At 45.8% G+C, this 20,288-nt stretch overlaps 1 protein-coding gene across 2 annotated transcripts in view; it reads left to right on the top strand.

Moving 5' to 3' along the window:
* SBNO2 (strawberry notch homolog 2) overlaps nt 1–20,288 on the top strand; it is a 196,834-nt gene that overhangs the window by 113,261 nt on the left and 63,285 nt on the right. For both annotated transcript variants that reach the window (XM_029613396.1, XM_029613397.1), the window contains 12 exons: nt 2,136–2,225; nt 2,512–2,608; nt 2,764–2,924; nt 3,890–4,023; nt 4,138–4,228; nt 4,952–5,092; nt 7,586–7,703; nt 7,849–7,954; nt 17,537–17,690; nt 18,575–18,751; nt 19,075–19,172; nt 19,923–20,005. In XM_029613396.1, the coding sequence (XP_029469256.1) occupies nt 2,136–2,225; nt 2,512–2,608; nt 2,764–2,924; nt 3,890–4,023; nt 4,138–4,228; nt 4,952–5,092; nt 7,586–7,703; nt 7,849–7,954; nt 17,537–17,690; nt 18,575–18,751; nt 19,075–19,172; nt 19,923–20,005 (1,450 nt within the window). The remainder of the gene's footprint in view (nt 1–2,135; nt 2,226–2,511; nt 2,609–2,763; nt 2,925–3,889; nt 4,024–4,137; nt 4,229–4,951; nt 5,093–7,585; nt 7,704–7,848; nt 7,955–17,536; nt 17,691–18,574; nt 18,752–19,074; nt 19,173–19,922; nt 20,006–20,288) is intronic.

The following is a 20,288-nucleotide window of genomic DNA, read 5'->3' on the forward strand; positions in this document are numbered from 1 at the left end:
GTTCTGATTAGACATGGAAAAATACTACACTGTGTCTTGCAACATTTTATCATGATCCATAAAGATTTAAATAAAAAAAAAAAGTTACATTTTTAGGGCTTCCTATTTTCCCTTCGGAACTGCCTATGTAATCCATTAAAAGTTTTTCCAGGATTTATGATGTCTCACTTTTATTCCTTGTAAGTTTTTCCATTCTGAAAACATCTCACAATCTGATACACCAGAAGCAGAGATTTTATACTGAAATCGTTACGTGCTGCAGATTAAGAGGCATCCTGTGTAGGGATTCTGTTGTAACAGTTTATTTGTCCTGAAGATGAAGTGCTGCCTGTAGTTGTGTGGGCCTGGAATATCTTCACCTGGTGGTGCTGCCCACTGGGTTGTGGGAGCCTCGTCAGCCGCTAGTGATGCTGCTGGGATGCGGGATCCTCTGCTGCCACTGGTGCTATTGCTTGGAGGAAAGGAAAAACAAATTGAGGTCCATATACAAAAGCTTACCTGGCTATATTCAGCCCTTATTCGGCTAAATGTGTTAGGCGGCTAGAATTTAGCTGGATAAGTTAGGGGGAAGTCCAGGGGCATAACTGGGAGGAGTTGTTAGCCAGCTAAAGTAATCAGCTAACTCCAATATTCAGAGTTAGCCAGATGACTTAGCTGGCTAAGTCTGAACGAGTCAAAGAGCTGTCTTAAATGTAACCGCTATAAATACCAAGCTAACTAATAGCTGGCTATATTCAATAGCATAAGTGCATGATTGAATATGCCTCCAAAGTTAGCTGGATACGTTTGTGGCTAATTTTGCTATCCGGACTATGTCTGAATATAGACCTCTATATGTTTTGTAAAATGTTCAGAGGGATCATCTCAGCCCAACACGTGCACTCAGCCATCCCAGATACTGAGTGCTTAGGTGTAGCCTAATGGAGCTGCAGCTCTTGGCAATGTTCCTGGATGGATGTGAGAGACTTGGAGAAGATTAGAAGAGTTTTCCTGCCAGGCCTGCTGCTTTCTTTTGACTCATTCACATCCACCTCCCATATTCTGCATGAAGGGTCTGTGCTTAGAACAAGGGCAGCTTTATAGTCAGGGCGAGAATCCACTTGCCTCTTGGTCTGGAGTGGACGAGGAATCCTGCATTGCGACTTTGCTGGCACAGGTGGTTTGTTTCTTTTGGCTGTCAGCATACTAGAAATGATTCCAGTGTTAGTTAAACTGTTTGCAAAATGTTCCCAGTGACTCCAAGCTTAAATGTCAGTTAATTGTTATTAATGTTAGATAATTGTTAGTTAAATGTTAGTAAAATACTACCATTGTCCCGGACTTAAATTAATGCATCTCGCCATCAACATATCCAACACAGCAGCTGTACCTCATCTCCTTGTATATAATTTAGTCTCTGCTAAACTATCTTTATTTCCTCTGATCCCAGTTCAATAGTCCTTGTTAATTGTAACTGCTTTCTTCGACACGTCATTTCTGTTTTGATGTATTTATTGCACCCCTGTTTATTTGTAAACCAGCATGATGTGATCATTTCATGAATGCCGGTATATAAAAACCTTAAATAAATAAAATAAATGTTAAAAAATGTTATGAAGTTTCAATGTAAAGTAACATTTCTTACTAGCACTGCGTTGCACTGTATACCGTCGTGATATACAGCAAACAAACAAACGGTGGAATTGGTAAAAATGGACTTTATTGGATCTTGCCCGTTTTTTGCAGCATTGTCTTGAGTGGCGAGTAGCTGTATGCCGTTCACTGAAGAATTACGATATCACTATCCTCACAGTGGTCTGTGATTGACAGCATCTGTTTGTAGAACAGGTCTGATAAATCAGGTCGTTAACTCATGTTCCTCCGACTATGCTACACACAAGGTCTGCACTGATTTGAGCCAAATCGAGTGGTTCAAAAAGCCCCTGAGGCAGCTCATAGAGCGAAACTCGGCCAGAGTCTGGCAAGATCCAATAAAGTCCATTTTTACCGATTCCACCGTTTGTTTGTTTGCTGTTAGCCACATTGGATCGGTTACCGGTTTGTTTTCTTGTACCGTCGTGATATGCCAGACTGAACAACGGTATATAAAAATAAATAAATAAATAAATAAGAGATGCCTTTATTTTCTGTTTCAGCTCTTCTCTCCCAGCAGACATTTCTCAGGATTAGAGAGTTTGGATGACTTGGCTGTTATCATAAACGCACCACCACTCGTAAACTATCAGGTGAGGCCTGCAGGTGATCCAGAGGTGGGCTTGCACTGCCACTCATAAGCTATCAGGTGAGGCCTGCAGGCAGCCCCCCTGGATATGCTCATACTGTCGCTCCTAAGCTATCAGCTAGGGTCTGCATGAGATCCAGGGGATGGAGCACTATGAGAGACAAGTTTTAGTTGCACCTGGGGCTGTGCCTTGGTGAGCACTTTACCATGTGACTCCTAATGCAAGAGCTACTGGTGCCTGGGGTTCTGCTTTCCTGATTGGCCCATCCATCTTTTTGTGTGTGTTTTAGTCTCAGAATCATGCAGAAGAAGATGAAGAAGAGGAAGAGGCAGAGGCAGAGGAGCTTGGCCATGCAGAAACCTATGCAGATTATGTTCCTTCAAAATGTGAGTGCTTGCACCCCCTCACCATAACAAAATAAATGTCTCCCTTGCCTTGCTATATCATGCCATCCTGGCAGCTATCACATTCCAGAGCTGGCATGCATCAACAATTCATGGGACATAGGAATGATCTTTTCCTTCATGTTTGTTTATTTCAGCAAAAATCGGAAAGCACCATCCGGATCGTGTGGTGGAAACAAGCACTCTCTCCAGCGTCCCTCCTCCTGACGTCACTTACACCCTGTCTCTCCCCAGCTCGACAGCAGACAATGGGTCCCTTTCAGCACTACAACTGGAGGCCATTATATATGCCTGCCAGGTATCTGCTGTGTGTGTGTGTGTCTCATCCTGGAGAGCTTGTGTCCAGGTATCTTCTGTCTCCTGCTGTGTGTGTGTGTGTGTCTCTCTCTTATTCTGGAGAGCATGTGTCTAGAAAATCCCCTGTCCTCCTGCTGTGTGTGTCAGTTTGGAGTGCATGTTTGCAGATATCCTCTGTAATCCTGCTTTGTGTGTGTGTGTGTGTGTGTGTGTGTGTCTGTCTCATCTTAGAGAGCTTGTTTCCAGGTATCCTCTGTCCTTCTGCTGTGTATGTATGTCTCATCTTGGAGAGGATGTAATCAGGTATTACCTGTCTTCCTGCTGTGTATGTGTTTAATTCAGTGTCCATGGCTGCACATTTGTGAGACATCTGTTTATGCATTTCCACTGACTTTCATGTGTGTGTGAAAAATATTTAAGTTTATCACATCCATGTATTCCTTTCCCTCTTAGTAATGAGAGAGAGATTGGAAGAGAGGGGCAGGTACGTCCGGGACAGTTAAGGAGGCAATTTTCAAACTGTCTCCATTGAGTACTTTTTACCCGCAGATTTTTCACCAATTTTCACAAGCGAGAGCGCACACGTAATTTCACTTTAAAATTTTGGACTTTTGTACCTGCTTTTTGCATGGATAGATTTTCTTCAGAAAATAATGCATGTAGATTTGAAAAAAACCAATTTACATGTGGTTTCCTCCCCCCCCCCCCCCCCCCCCCATCCCCATCCTGTACCCCAATAGGCTCCTTGGAAAGCCTCTACATATGTGCATTGTGGAACAATGGGGCCTGCTTTCAGCTCTATTAATGGAGGGCAGTTCCCAGACAGACAATTCATGCGCATTTATTGCTGTTGACTCCAGTTATGACTTTGTGAAACCTGTTCCTCTGAACGACTTGAGTGCAAGAGGTGGGTTTGGGCTCGATAGGATTGCAGCAGAGAGCTGACTCTGGCTTTGCTATCTGCAGCAACACGAGGTTACCTTGTCCAGTGGCCAGCGAGCGGGATTCCTCATCGGGGACGGGGCTGGCGTAGGAAAGGGAAGAACCGTCGCTGCGATCATCTTTGAAAATTACCTGAAGGGGAGAATAAAGTCCCTCTGGTAAGGCTGCTTCTGTTGACATGCTCTTACCTCTGTCACTGTCCTGCCTTCTCTGTTTCTGCAGAGAGAGTTCTTGCTGCCTCTTCCCTTAGTGCTCGGTGCTTTCTCTTCCAGGTTTAGTGTCTCCAATGACCTCAAGTACGATGCCGAGAGGGACTTGAAGGACATTGATGCAGTCTGCATTCCTGTTCACGCTTTGAACAAGGTAAAGCGAGAATAGAGGCTTAGTGGTGGCTGGTTAAGAAAACAAAACAGAAAAATCAATGTCTGTGCGGAGGGAATGAGGGTTATGAGGTTCACCGGTGTATATTTAACTGGTATTTTGAAGCATTCTGGGTTTGATAATGGGATTAGGCTCAGAAGGAATGTGAGAAAATACTTTTTTTTTTTTTTTTTACTGAGAGGGTGATAGATAGACATATGGAACAGACCACCAGTGAATTCAAGACTGGGTGGGACTTAATAGAGGGAAGGGAAGACCACAGATTGAGTAAAACCCCCAATAACACAGTAGCCAGGCAGGAGCAGTGAAAGTTAAAGGGGTACAATCATGCTTCTTAGGATAGCTGGCATGGTAGCTCCAGAATATTTGCGAGAAAAGGTTCAAAGGTATATCAAACCTGGAGAAATTTATGATCTTGTGGTTCTCTTTTTAAAATGATACGAAGGTGCCGAATAAGATGAAGGGCTGGTATTATAATATCTGCAACAGGGATTAGATTGGATTTTATTTGTGTTTCTTCTTTTGTTTTTAATTATATTTTTATGTTAAATGTTATTTTATTTGATTGTATCTGTGATTAATGTATACTTTATTCATTTGTACACCGCTTTGATTAGTCTAAGGACTTGAAAGCAGGATATAAAAAATGTTTAAGTAAATGTGGAGAAGGAACGTTACAATTAACTTCCTTTGCTCTTCCTGCAGTTAAGGTATGGTGACACAGCTACCTCAGGAGTCCTCTTTGCCACATATTCTGCTCTGATTGGTGAGAGTCAAGCTGGTGGGCAGCACAGGACCAGAATAAAGCAGATTTTGGATTGGTGTGGGAATAACTTTGATGGAGTTGTATCCTTTGGGAAAAACAAATCCTTTTTTTTAATCCTCTCAGCTGAATTACACTAATAACTGCTTCTGTGGTCTTATTCCACACTTCACATCATCCTCTCCATCTCTTATAAAGCTCTGCCACTTGCCACGATTATTCTCACTTTTCTCACTGGCTTCCCATTAAATATAGGACTATGTTCACATTTTTAGCACTCACCTGCCATTGGAAGTATGCTTTGCTCTTTGATTACTGGACTTCTCTTGATCTCGGCTATTGATATCTTTGGTTCCCTTGCATCCAATCTTGTATTCCACATTGAGCAAGCTAATTCCTATTTCTGGCTTTCTTGTTTCTTGGTGCTACCCTGTGGAATAGATTCTGCAACATGCTTTTTCTCTCTGCTTTCTGATCTACCTTTAAGCATCAGCTCGGAAGTGCTCATTCCACTTACCATATCTACATTATACCGCTGATGGATCTAGGGCACCCTGGTCAGAGTGGCCATAGTAGAATCAAAATGGTGGTAATGTAGGCCTGGCTCCCCCTGAAAGGCAGATCAGCTGAGCAGTGCAAATGTGACATTGATTTTCTTATGTATGTATTCAACTTATTAAGGATTTTACCAAACAAATTGTTTATTGTGTCCTGCTTTCAGCATTTATCTTAACATTGCAAAGAAAAGGACAAAGACCACAACAATGTACAACATAGAAACAACAAAATATCATAAAAGCATCAAAACAAAATCCTAAAAAGCATAAGTTATTGGACTTGGAGGAAGGGATCTGTTCATTCATCACCGTATCCAAATGTCCTAGTTTCTCCTCCTGCCTTTGTCACTTGCAGGCATTTCTCCAGCTCCTGCTCGCCTCTTCCCACTCTTTCTGCTGCGTTACCCCCTTATGTACGTTCCTGCCTTTGCTCTTGCACACTTGTTCTATCTTTCCCCTTCCCCACGTGTTTTCCTCCTTTTCACTGTTACCTTGCATGCTACTCTCACTCACTCATTCTTTCTTCCTTTCTCCAACTCGTTGACACTTCCCTTTCCTTCCTCATTCCTATGTATGCTTCTTTCCTCTCCTTGTGCACACTTCCCTTCCTATATATGATCCTGTCCCCTCTGTGCACACTTTCCTTTCCTCCCTCACTTCTTTGTGCACCTTCCCTCCCTTGTTCCTGCGTATGCTCCTTCCCCTCCGTACGCACGCTTCCCTTCCCTCCCTCGTTCCTACGTATGCTCCTTCCCCTCCGTACGCACGCTTCCCTTCCCTCCCTCGCTCCTACGTATACTCCTTCCCTTCCCTCCCTCGCTCCTACGTATACTCCTTCCCTTCCCTCCCTCGTTCCTACGTATGCTCCTTCCCCTCCGTACGCACGCTTCCCTTCCCTCCCTCGTTCCTACGTATGCTCCTTCCCCTCCGTACGCACGCTTCCCTTCCCTCCCTCGTTCCTACGTATGCTCCTTCCCCTCCGTACGCACGCTTCCCTTCCCTCCCTCGTTCCTACGTCTGCTCCTTCCCCTCCGTACGCACGCTTCCCTTCCCTCCCTCGTTCCTGCGTCTGCTCCTTCCCCTCCGTACGCACGCTTCCCTTCCCTCCCTCGTTCCTGCGTCTACTCCTTCCCCTCCGTACGCACGCTTCCCTTCCCTCCCTCGTTCCTACGTATACTCCTTCCCTTCCCTCCCTCGCTCCTACGTATACTCCTTCCCTTCCCTCCCTCGCTCCTACGTATGCTCCTTCCCCTCCGTACGCACGCTTCCCTTTCCTTTCTCGCTCCTACGTCTGCTCCTTCCCCTCCGTACGCACGCTTCCCTTTCCTTTCTCGCTCCTACGTCTGCTCCTTCCCCTCCGTACGCACGCTTCCCTTTCCTTTCTCGCTCCTACGTCTGCTCCTTCCCCTCCGTACGCACGCTTCCCTTCCCTCCCTCGTTCCTACGTATACTCCTTCCCTTCCCTCCCTCGCTCCTACGTATGCTCCTTCCCCTCCGTACGCACGCTTCCCTTTCCTTTCTCGCTCCTACGTCTGCTCCTTCCCCTCCGTACGCACGCTTCCCTTTCCTTTCTCGCTCCTACGTCTGCTCCTTCCCCTCCGTACGCACGCTTCCCTTCCCTTCCTCGTTCCTACGTATACTCCTTCCCTTCCCTCCCTTGCTCCTACGTATACTCCTTCCCTTCCCTCCCTCGCTCCTACGTATGCTCCTTTCCTTTCTCGCTCCTATGTCTGCTCATTTCCTCTCTGTGTGCATACTTTCCTCCTATTTCCACCTGATACTGTAACTTCATATTATTTCTTTCTTTCTTTATTATGATTTGCTAATTCTCTCTTGAAGGAGTTTCATCCAAGGTGATGTAATTAAACTGACTATGACCACACAGAGATATAACAATAACACCACCTGGTTAATGATACAAATGCGTAGAATGATCTCTTTCAGGCTGTGGATCTGTAGTCTGCCAGCTTTAACTCAACCAGTGCCCATTTTCCTCCTTAACCCTTTAATTCTTTGTAGATTGTGTTTGACGAGTGTCACAAAGCTAAAAATGCCAGCTCCACAAAAATGGGCAAAGCAGTGCTAGATCTTCAGAACAAGCTGCCTCTTGCTAGGGTGGTATATGCCAGTGCTACAGGTAATGTCTACACTGAACACTTGCATGGTAACTCAGAGAAAAGCACCTCTCGGGAGCTAGTGAGCTGTCCTGCTCCCTCTGTCTTCAGCATAGTCATTGGATCTGTAGATCTGTCCATGTGACACATGTTTCTCTGATTCATTAGGTGCCTCTGAGCCCAAGAACATGATCTATATGAGTCGGCTGGGAATCTGGGGGAGTGGCACCCCCTTCCGGACATTCGATGAGTTCCTGCACGCTATTGAAAAGAGGTAGATCTGGAGAAAACCCTCCCTCACCACAATCTTGAGGCAAAATAGGATGAGCCTGGAGTGCTTCCTGTTTGGGACACTTACCTGGGTGCAGTCTCCTGAGCTCTATACAGTCAGGGTGCTTACTGTGTGGGTTTAGCCCCTCTGCTCTACTCTTTCTAAAACTGTACAAGGGCAGGGGTTTTCCTGGTGTGTTACTTCCACACCCTCCCTCCCACTTCCAACTTGCATGTATGTGCTTATTCACGTGTCCAGACACGCATATTCATGTACATTTGTATTCAGCCTCCCAGTGTCCATGCACATATACACTCACTTTCACCCTCAAGGACCCTTACATATACACTCATATTCAATCCCCTAGTGCCCAGACACATACAGTCACACTCAACCCTAATGCCTTACGTTTCATGCAACCCTCCAGTGCCCAGTCACAGACATATAGTCATACTCACCTCCCCAGTGCCCACAGACACAAACCTTCGCACTCAACCTCAGTGCCTTACACGCGCACTCAGCCCCCAGTATCCAGACAAATACACTCTCACTCAGCTTTACTGCCTTACACTTGCATTGAGCCCCTCCCCCAGTGCCCAGACACACTCACCACCCTAGTGCTTACATTTGCTCTCAAACTCGGACACTTATACTCACATTTAAAACAAATCGGAGAAGGTATTTTTTTCACTCAGTGCGCAACTAAATTGTGAAATTTGTTGCAGAGGATATGGTGAAAGCAATTAGTATAGCTGGGTATAAAAAGGGTTTATACAAGTTCCTGGAGGAAAAATCCAGAAACATAGAAACATGATGGCAGAAAAAGACTGTACGGCCTATTGGTCCGTCCATCCACACTCAGCTGTACAATCCTTACCACTCCCTCAGAGATACCTTGTGCTTATCCCATGCTTTTTTTTTTTCTTTTTTTTTTTTTTATTCATTTCCTGTTCGTGCCCCATATCAGTCCAGACAAGTGGGTTTTGCATCCCTACCAGCAGATGGAGGCAGAGAACAAAAGCTTTGAGGCACCGCTTCATATACGAGAGTGCCACCTGCAGTCCCTCAGTATTTTTGTCTCCAGCAGATGGTAGAGGTGTAGACCTGCAGTCTGGTTTAGAGTAGTTTAAATAAATAAATATAAATAAGAGGAAAGGCAGGAAGAGACAGAATCTTCTGCAGGAGCTCTCTGAGGTGCTAGGTACCTTTGTGGGCCATCCCTCAGGTTGAGCCAGGCAAGTGGGGGGTTGGTGATCCGTGAACTGCTTTTGCCTGCATCAGCCCGGGGTCCTGGTTCCCTCATTCTCTCGAAGGGATACTTACCGTGGTGACGGTCAGCAACAGGAGAGTATTTTGTTTTTTGTCAATGTGCAGTGCTAGGCTGTGGCTCCTTTAAAAAGAAAAAAAAAATGTAGAAAGGAGTAAGAGCAGTGGCTGACCGTTTTCGTTGCGAGTGCTGCATCTTCGGGGCAGCAATTACGTGGGGAAGTGCAGGCCTATCTACCCGACGCCGCCTGGGGGAGAGTTTTCTGGGCCATTGTGGGGTTCGCCTGATAGGTGCTTGGAGCGCGTGTTCCACATGGTGGGCCAATGGCATTGCAGCGTGCAAAAGATTGTAAGGCCTGCAGATAGCAGCAGCATTTAAATTCTGCTGCGCTTTTCTGCGAATATGCCTCTGGGATTGAAGGAACCTCTGCGGGAGCTGTGAGTGCTCAGTCGATCATCGGGGTCAGCGCTGGAGGCTCCCTAGGAGGGGCAGATCATACACAGACATTCTGATAAGCACATGGCAGAGAGTCAACAGCAACGGCAAGGCCCAAGGATTCCCCTCCTCCTCTTTTCCCAGTGGGGCTGCCCTCAGAGGAGGAATCGGAGGCTGGGGAGGATCCAGATGTGGATGACCTTGTAGAGGCAGAGGAGTTTTCCACATACTTTATGTTGCTTCTTCACAGGACTTATTTGGCCAGATAGCGAGCAGGGGGAAAGTGGTCCCTGTGAGGAAAGCTGTAGTGTTCCTTTAAGAGACCCTTGATGGTCCCGGCTGTGGAATTGGGATCCTTGCTTCTTGGCCTGGGTTTGGCACATCCCTTGGGGGAGAGAGGTGAAGAGAATCAGGATTTGGATGACCCGTTTGTGACTGAAGGTCACCCGGCAGAAGATCCAGGGGAAAACCTTGCAGCGAGCGAACCAGTCGATGACCCAGAGGCGAACAAGGATGGGTGTGGCCCGAATGAAGCACCAGTGATTGTTCCGGAAAGAAGCGTTAAGGGCCCTTCATTCCCCAAGTCTTGGAGGAACTGGGGATCAAGGTCACCCAGGAAGATTCAGATAATAAAGGGATGGATCTGGTGCTGGACAACCTATGGGGGCCGCCAAAGGTGTTTCTGTTACCAAGAAGGTGAAAAAGCTGGTCAGCTGGTAGTGGGATACTCCAGAAGCTGGTTTGAAGGTCAGTTGGGCAATGGCGAAGTTGTACCTAAGATGGATGCAGCTGTCTCAGCGGTCACCAAAAAGACCACGATCCTAGAGGAGGGATTGGCTGCATTGAAGGATGTGCTGGAAATTTAGCTGAAGAGAATGTTTGAAGTTTCAATTTTGAGTCTACAGGTGGAGATTTGTGGTAGCCTGATGCAGAGAGCTTGTTTGCGCTAGGTGCGGGAGAAGGAGCCTAGTTCTGGGGGTTCCAGTCAGGCGGCCCAACTGGAGGCCAGGATGGCCTATGTGGTGGATGTGCTTTGTCTTGGTCCGGATATCGGCCAGGAATATGGTCTCTGTGGTAGCAGCAAGGAAACTTTGTGGTTATGGAATTGGTTGGCGGATGTGTGGGCTAAATCGCAGCTATGCAAACTTCCTTTCAAGGGAAAGCTCCTGTTCGGGGAAGATTTGGAACAGTTGATGAAACATCTGGGGGAGTCCAAGGGCAACAGATTCTGGAAGACAAGAAAGAGGTTAAGAAAACCTTTCTGCCATGGTCCTATTTTCAGGATGTCGGGTGTTTTCATTCAGTCAAGAGTGCCTCAAGTTCAGGGCAGCAGCAGTCCTTTTGGAGTAGCTGCAAAACCTCCAGAGATGGCTCCAGCCAGGCGGCCGGAGGAGGAAAGGCTTTGCAATGAATTTGGGCAGGTCCTCTCTTCGGAGAAAGTAGGAGGGAGGTTGTCCCTGTTCTTCAAAGAATGAAACAAGATCATGTCGGACCAGTGGGTTTTAGAGGTGATAAGAGATGGTTAAGCTTAAAAATTTTCTTGTTCGATGAGGGGAAGTATGCATGGTGTCCAGTGTGTGTCCCAAAGCAAATGAGAGGCCATACAAGATACACTGCATTGCTTACAAAGGTTGGATACAATTGTGCCGGTTCCTCTGCTGGAAAGGGATTGAGGAAGATACTCAATTTATTTTGTAGTTCCTAAGAAGGATGGCACTTTTCGGCCCATTCTGGACCTCCAGAAGGTCAATATGGCTCTGTGGGTGCCACGTTTCAGGATAGAAATGTTGCGGATAGTGATCACAATAGTCCAAAGAGGAGAGATTTTAGCGTCCCTGGATTTGATGGAGGCTTATCTGCATATAGCCATTCGGCAGGAGCATCAGACGTTTTTACGCTTCATGTTGCTGGGACATTTCCAATAACAGGCTCTTCCTTTTGGGTTGGCAAAGGTTCCATGAACGTTCACAAAAGTGATGGTGGTGGGGACAGCAGCGCTGCGAAAGGAGGGGATTCTTGTCCACTCTTTTCTGGACGATTGACTCATTCGGGCGAAGTCAGAGGGGGAATGTTGCCAGGCAGTGCTTCAGGTGATGGACACGTTATAGTTGCTCAGATGGGTAACAGGCAAGAACTGTCTAGTGCCGACCTAATCGTTGGATTACCTGGGAGCGCAGTTCGACACCCGGGCTGGCAGGGTCTCTCTTGCCACAGAGAGGGTGGTAAAGATTCAATTGCAAATAGAGCGTTTCTTATGCCTGCCAGTTCCCATGACCTGGGATTATTTACAGGTGCTGGGTTCTATGGCATCTACGCTAGATTTGGTGCCACTTGAAGCTTCTCCAGAGAGCATTACTGTCCTGCTGGAGTCTCTTGTTGAAGGAATATCAGCCTTTACCACTTCAGGGGAAGCCCAGGTCCAGTCTCTCTTGGTGGCTTTCTTATCGTAATTTAGAGAAAGGTGTGGATCTGGAGACTTTGGACTGGGTGGTGGTGACCACAGACGCCAGCCTCAGTGATTGGGGGGGGGGGGGGGGCGGTCCAAGGTCGGTGGTCTCCCATGGAAGCAACAATAAAAATAAGAACTTGCATGGGCGCTGATGGGTTTCTTCCCTCATGTCAGAGGTTGAGTGGTGAGAGTATTCTCGGACAATGTGATGACTGTGGCATATATCAATCGGCAGGGTGAGACAGAGTCATGCTGTGGCTCTGGAGGCCCGGGAGCTTTTTCTTTGGGTAGAACTGCATCTGCAGGGGATAGTGGTTTCACATGTGGTTGGAGTGGACAAAGTGCAGGCAGACTATCTCAGCAAGCAACAGTTGGATCCAGGAGAATGGGAGTTGTCGGGGGAAGCTTTCAACCTGATGCAAGCCCGTTGGGGCAAGCCCCAGCTGGATCTAATGGCTTTGCGAAGCAATGCCAAGACTGCATGGTTCTTCAGCCATAGGCGAGAGGTTGGAGCAGAGGGACTAGATGGTCTGGTTCTGCCGTGGCTGGCAAGGTTCTGCTGTACGTGTTTCATCCATGACCACTAGTAGGTCACATGTTATGTTGTATCAAGAAGCATCCGGGAAGGGTCATACTAGTTGCACCGGAGTGGCCATGGTTTGTGGTTCTGATTCATCTCGCGGTGGACGGTCCATTCAGGTTAGGTCATCTAACAGGCCTTTTGAGACAAGGACCTATTTTCTTGGATCGGGTAGATCGCTTTTGTCTTGTGGCTTGGATTTTGAGAGGTGTTTAAGAGCTAAAGGATACTCAGAGCCGGCAATTGCTACTTTGCTTCAGGCCAGGAGACCATCCACATCTATGGCATATGTCAGGACATGGAGAGTGTTTTGAGGCCTTGTGTATTGTGTATTGATGAAGGCCTAGACCTATTGAAGGTAAATGTCCCTCAGGTGTTACAGCTGAGCTTGTCCAAAGATCTAGCATACAATTTCCTGCATGTGCAAGTGGCAGCTCTGGGGTGTCTCTGAGGTAAGTTGCAAGGGAGACCCTTAGCGTCGCTTCTGGATGTAGTCCAGTTTTTGAAGTTAGTCGAGCATTTGCGTCCTGCTGGTTCAAAGGATGTGCCTGGCATAGAGTTTGAATTTGGTTCTTTTGCGCTATGCAGACTTATTAGTAAAAATTTATAACCTTTCATTAAAATCATCCATTGTACCTGAAGACTAGAGGATAGCTAATGTAACCCCAATATTTAAAAAGGGCTCCAGGGGCGATTTGGGAAACTACAGACCGGGAAGCTTGACTTCCGTGCCAGGAAAAATAGTGGAAAGTGTTCTAAATATCAAAATCACAGAAAGACATGATTTAATGGAACAAAGTCAGCATGGCTTTACCCAAGGCAAATCTTGCCTCACAAATCTGCTTCACGTTTTTGAAGGAGTTAATAAACATGTGGATAAAGGTGAACCAGTAGATGTAGTGTACTTGGATTTTCAGAAGGCGTTTGACAAAGTTCCTCATGAGAGCCTTCTAGGAAAAGTAAAAAGTCATGGGGTAGGTGGCGATATCCTTTCATGGATTACAAACTGGCTAAAAGACAGGAAACAGAGAGTAGGATTAAATGGATAATTTTCTCAGTGGAAGGGAGTGGGACCCTTACTTTTCAATATATTTATAAATGATCTGGAAAGAAATACGAGTGAGGTAATCAAATTTGCAGATGATACAAAATTGTTCAGAGTAGTTAAATCACAAGCAGATTGTGATAAATTGCAGGAAGACCTTGTGAGACTGGAAAATTGGGCATTGAAATGGCAGATGAAATTTAATGTGGATAAATGCAAGGTGATGCATATAGGGAAAAATAACCCATGCTATAGTTACACAATGTTAGGTTCCATATTAGGTGCTACAACCCAAGAAAGAGATCTAGGCGTCATAGTGGATAACACATTGAAATCGTTGGTTCAGTATGCTGCGGCAGTCAAAAAAGCAAACAATGTTGGGAATTATTAGAAAGGGAATATTGAATAAAACGGAAAATGTCATAATGCCTCTGTATTGCTCTATGGTGAGACCGCACCTTGAAAACTGTGTACAATTCTGGTCGCCGCATCTCAAAAAAGATATAATTGCGATGGAGAAGGTACAGAAGTGCTACCAAAATGATAAGGGGAATGGAACAGCTCCCGTTTGAGGAAAGACTAAAGAGGTTAGGACTTTTCAGCTTGGAGAAGAGACGACTGAGGAGGGATATGATAGAGATGTTTAAAATCATGAGAGGTCTAGAACGGGTAGATTTGAATCTGTTATTTACTCTTTCAGATAATAAGGGGCACTCCATGAAGTTAGCATGTGGCACCTTTAAAACTAATCAGAGAAAGTTCTTTTTCACTCAACGCACAATTAAACTCTGGAATTTGTTGCCAGAGGATGTGGTTAGTGCAGTTAGTGTAGCTGTGTTTAAAAAAGGATTGGATAAGTTCTTGGAGAAGTCCATTACCTGCTATTAATTAAGTTGACTTAGAAAATAGCCACTGCTATTACTAGCAACAATAATATGGAATAGACTTAGTTTTTGGGTACTTGCAAGGTTCTTATGGCATGGATTGGCCACTGTTGGAAACAGGATGCTGGGCTTGGACCCTTGGTCTGACCCAGTATGGCATGTTCTTATGTTCCATTTGAACCGCTGTGGTGCACATCATTAAAGGGCCTCACCTTGACGGTTTTTCTGGTGGCAATTTGGTCAGCCAGACGAATTTCAGAGCTACAGGCTTTGGTCTAGTAGAGAGCTGTTTCTGAGAATTATGGCTGATGGGGGTACCCTTGCATATGGTGGCCTCATTTTTACCCAAGGTTATTTCATCGTTCCACCTTAACCAGATGGTGGAACTTCCCAGGTTTCCAAATTGCTCATCCAAAACTCCAGAGGCGAGGAGGCTTCATTTGTTGGATGTCCGAGCACTGTTGCAGTACCTGAAGGTCACCAACAGTTTTTGGCAGTTGAATAATCTGTTTGTGGTGTTTGGAGGACCTAAGAAGGGAAATTTATTTATTTATTTATTTATTTAAAGCTTTTTTTATACCGGCATTCATGATAAAATCACATCATGCTGGTTTACAGGAAACAGGGGAGTGATAACATTAAAATAAAATAAAAATAAAATAAAATAATAAATAATAAAATTAAATAATAAATAAAATTAAAATAAAATAAAATTAGAAATAAAGTTTCTAAGGTCCTGATTGCTTATTGGTTGAAGGAAGCTATTTTTTCTGCCTATATTTGCAAGGGTCTGCATATTCCAGAGGGGTTGCGAGCACATTCTGCGTAGGCAGCCTCATGGGGCTGAGTGTCAGTTGGTGTCGCCACAGGAGGATCTGTAGGGCAGCAACGTGTCTTCATTGCACACTTTTTCCTGGCATTGTTGTTTGAATGTTCATGCATCGGAGGAGCTGATGTTTAGTGAGAGTGTCTTTCAGATGCCAACCCAGTGTAGTGGTGCTTTGGTACATCCCACTTATCTGGATTGATCTGGGGTACGAACAGGAAAGGAAAATTGGTTCCTACCTGCTAATTTTTGTTCCAAAAGTACCACAGATCAGTCCAGAGACCCGGCCCCTTATCTGTGAAAGACTGTTCTGGCTGCGTTGACAATTGGATCAGATTTTGACTTTGTATATATTCAGAGCCTATAGGATGACCAGGTTTGGTTGGTTTCCTTGGGATAGATGTGGGCCTCCAACTTTGTTTAATGGTTGCCCTGAGAAGACTGGATAATTGAGTTTTTCACTATAGTTTGGCTTGGGTACAGGTCAATACTGAGGGACTGCAGGTGGCACTCTCGTATATGAAGCAGTACCTCAAAGTTTTTGATCTCTTCCTCTGTCGGCTGGTAGGGGATGCAAAACCCATTTGTCTGGACTGATTTGTAGTACTTCAGGAACGAAAATTAGCAGGCAGGAACCAATTTTCCTCTACTGTCTTTGTCTCCACCATTTATCTCCATCCTCTCTGTAAAGAAATATTTCCTAAGATTCTGAATCTTATGACCCCTCAATCCATAATCTCCTTTCTATTGAAAATGTCCTGCCTCCTGTACATGGAAACCTTAGCGTTATTTAAATGTCTCTATCATATCTCCCCTATCCTGTTTAGAACTTTTAAATTTGTCCCCATATATTTTAGAACAAAGGCCACTGACCATTTTAGTAGCCACTGTCTGAGCCAACTTCATCCTGTAATTCTAGTGAAGGTGCAGTCTCCAGAATTTCACCCTATTCCAAATGAGGTTTCACCAAGGGCTTTACAGGGGCAATATTGCCTCCTTTATTCTATTGACCATTCCTCCCCACTATGCAGCTAAGTATTTTTCTGGCTTCAGTCATCGCCTTATCCACCTGTTTGACCACCTTAAGATTATCAGATATGATCACATTCCTTAGTGCTTAGAAAAATTTCATCTCCAATACTGCACTGCTCCCTTGGGTTTTTGCAGTCCAAATGCATGACTCAATTTTTAGCATTAAATCTTAGCTGCCAGGTCCCTCTTCATGTTTTCCACAACCTTTCTTTCTACCTACCCCGTTGCAAATTTTGCTATTATCCGCAAAAAGCCAATCCTTCCAAAATATTGTTTATGAAAATGTTGAAAAGAACCAGTCCAAGAACTGATCCCTGCAGCACACCATTATTAGCATCCTTCTCCTTAGAATGAACTCTATTTACCACTACCCTTTGTCATCTCCCCCTCAACCAGTCACTTTAAGGCCTATACCAAGGGCACTCAGTTTATGTATAAGTTGCCTATGTGGAACTGTATCAAAGACCTTATTGGAATGCAAGTACACTACATCCAACCCCCACCCTTGATCCTACTTTCTGGACATCCAATCAAAGAAGCCAATGTTGACCAAATAAATTTGGGGAAGCCACTGCTAATCCCTGGTTATGAGCAAGGAAGACTGGCTCTGTTCTTTGGGATTCTGCCAGGTCCTTGTGACCTGGATTGGCCACCGTCGGAGACAGGATGCTGTGCTTGATGGTCCTTTCAGTCTGACCCAATATGGCATTTCTTATGTTCTTATTTATGCCCCCCAGTATCCAGTCACAGACACTTACGCTCAACTCTAGTACTTTATACTCATACTCAGTCCCTTCCACCGGGCCCAGATGCATACAGTCATGCTCACACTAACCCTCCAGCATCCAGACACTCACATGTGCACCTGTATTGGCACCTGTGTATATTCACCCTTACCCCAGTACAGACGTGCCCATACACTCACCTCCCTCTCACCCCAGCACGCCCATGTGCTGTGTCTTGTTCCCACTATACCCACGTACACACACTTTCACAGTCCCTGGTTTCCATGCTTGAATAGAGACTGCGGCTTGGGGACATTTCACTCCTCTGCATTCTATTCCTAGGGGTGTTGGTGCCATGGAGATCGTAGCGATGGACATGAAAGTGAGTGGGATGTACATCGCTCGGCAGCTGAGTTTTACAGGTGTCACCTTCCGCATAGAGGAAATACCTTTGGATGAGCAGTACAAGCTGATCTATAATCGGGCAGCACAACTGGTGAGGAGAGAGACACCTGAGGCGGGGTGGTGGGGGAGGATTACGCAAAAACCTCCTTAAATGCATCCAGAATATTCTCAGTGGTAATAAAGGGCAGAATGTCTTTGTGTGCAGTATGTGTAAAGACCAAAGAAGGTGCCAGAGTATCTAGCAAAACAGTGCAGTGCAAGACACTGTGTCTTCTCTGTGCCTAGAAGAGCAACAGCATCGTACATCTGAGCTGCCCCCTACACAGAATCACTTTCTGAATCCAGTTTTCCTTCACTGTGAGATTAATTTGCCTAAACCTCTGATGAAAACAAGATGTGCTAGGCAGTATTTTAACTAGACTCTAATGGGTGATTATAATTTTCACGGAAATGCACTTTCATCCTCTCCCTCAAGGCTTTGCAGACAATGGCTGAGGTGCAAGATGCCTTGTGAAGCAAGTGCTTCTGTACAGGAGGTGCACTGAGCACAGCAGACACTGTTAGCGTAGGCAGAATGGTCTTGGGTGGGTGTGTGTAGATCTGCTCTTATTCAGTGATACTGGATATTGCTGAGTGGGTGAGGCTTAGGAAGCTCAGGTTGCCTGCATCCTACTCATGATGTATAGGAGGTAGTGACTCTCACTGTCTGATGTCATAAACAGGAAGAGCAAAGACAAATCTAAATCCTTACTGCATAAATGAGCTGATGGAACCCCAAGAGGGCTCTGAAAAGTGACTTTTAGGGACTTGGTAGGTACCGTCTCCGATTCCTCCATTCAGTGCTGGTACAGAAATAGTGTTTCCTGTATGTGAACATTCTGGCTTTACATATAGCATCCTACAGAGGGTGCCTGGGTTTGCACCACTCCTGTGCACTGGCCTGCTGTGTTCTCATGTCTGCATTCTCGTTTTCAGTGGGCAGAGGCGCTGACTGTGTTTCAACAGGCAGCAGACTATATAGGTCTGGAGTCCCGCAAATCCCTATGGAGTCAGTTCTGGTCTGCTCACCAGCGCTTCTTCAAATATCTCTGCATCGCTGCCAAAGTCCGACGTCTGGTGGAGCTTGCAAAGCAGGAGCTGGCCAAGAACAAGGTGAGAGCTGCTAGGTGGAGAGGTTCACGAAAACAGAGACTAGGAACATGGTTGGGAACTGTTAAATATGTCCTAGGAGTCACCCAAAGAATCTTCCAAAAAATAAATCACACATCACTGCCACAAAAGCACAAAAGACAGTGTACCTGATGCTGCAGGAGTTCTGGCAGCCTGACAGCGTGCTGACACTGGCACTCAGGGAAATTTATGTGACTCTTACCTCAGTCTCTCGTTTTGAGTGTGGGCCTTCGTGTCGGGACATGCAGCTTGCATGGTCTGTGTGGGATGCAGCACTGAGCTGTATTTTTCTCATGTCTCCTCAGTGCATTGTCATTGGACTGCAGTCCACGGGAGAGGCTCGAACACGGGAGGTCTTGGATGAGAATGACGGACACCTGAACTGCTTTGTGTCTGCTGCAGAGTAAGTAGGAGGAGGGGGGGAGGTGGGGTGAGTGGGCACAGAGGGGGGGCTTTTCACTTCTGCTTCCATGCAGACTTGGACTGCTCATTTCAGGATACTGGAGCGGCCCAATGGATTCCTCTTCCATCGGTACAGAGCCGAATATTATAGGGCAGGTCATTCCTGCCGCACAGCATAGCAAAAAAATGATGAATCCCCACACTATCAGGGGAGCAAGGGACTGTGGCCCCCTTCCCTGTATGCATACATGGAAGCACTTAGCCCTTCCCTATATACATATTGTACGCTCAGCCCTTCCCTGTATGCATATCATTGTGCATGCATACAGAGCTCAGCCCTTCCCTTATACGTATTGTACACACACAGAGAACTCAGCCCTTCCCTGTATACGTATTGTACACACACAGAGAACTCAGCCCTTCCCTGTATACGTATTGTACACACACAGAGAACTCAGCCCTTCCCTATGTACGTATCATTGTGCACGTACACAGAGCTCTAGGCTCTTGCCTATATAAATATATCATTCTACATGCACATACAGTGCTCAGCCCTTCCCTATATACAAATCGTGTGCACATACAGAGCTCTATTCATTCCCTGTATATATTTTGTACATGCGTACAGAGCTCAGACCTTCCCGTCACACTGCATGCACACACGGAGCCAAGCCTTTCCCCGTACACTCCTCTGAGAAAAACTTTCCATAATCTTGTCTCAACTGGAATAAATTTTGCATCTTTCTTTCAGAGGTGTTTTTTTGTCACTAATTCAGAAGCACTTTCCTTGCAACAAAAGGAGGAGAGAGAAAGGGATGGGTGTCAAACGAAAACGTAAGCTACTGTTCAATGTCTGATCTCTTCAGTGCTGCAAAGAGACTGCTGTGGCTTGGTTATTAAGTGCTCAGCTTCTGTGCTTCCTCCCCTTCACTCCATCCCCCTTCTGTTTGCCGCCTCTTCCTGCAAACCATTCCCGTCTCCTATCATCTGCCTCCCATTCTTGATGACATCTCTCTTCCTCCTGTCTGCCTCCTCTTCTTTTTGTTACTCTCTCCTGTCATCTGCCTCCTATCCCTCCCATCTGCCTTCTTTTCTTCCTGGCACTCTCTCCTCCTCC

This window comes from Rhinatrema bivittatum, chromosome 8, assembly GCF_901001135.1.
Source record: "Rhinatrema bivittatum chromosome 8, aRhiBiv1.1, whole genome shotgun sequence".
NCBI classification, from domain to species: domain Eukaryota; kingdom Metazoa; phylum Chordata; class Amphibia; order Gymnophiona; family Rhinatrematidae; genus Rhinatrema; species Rhinatrema bivittatum.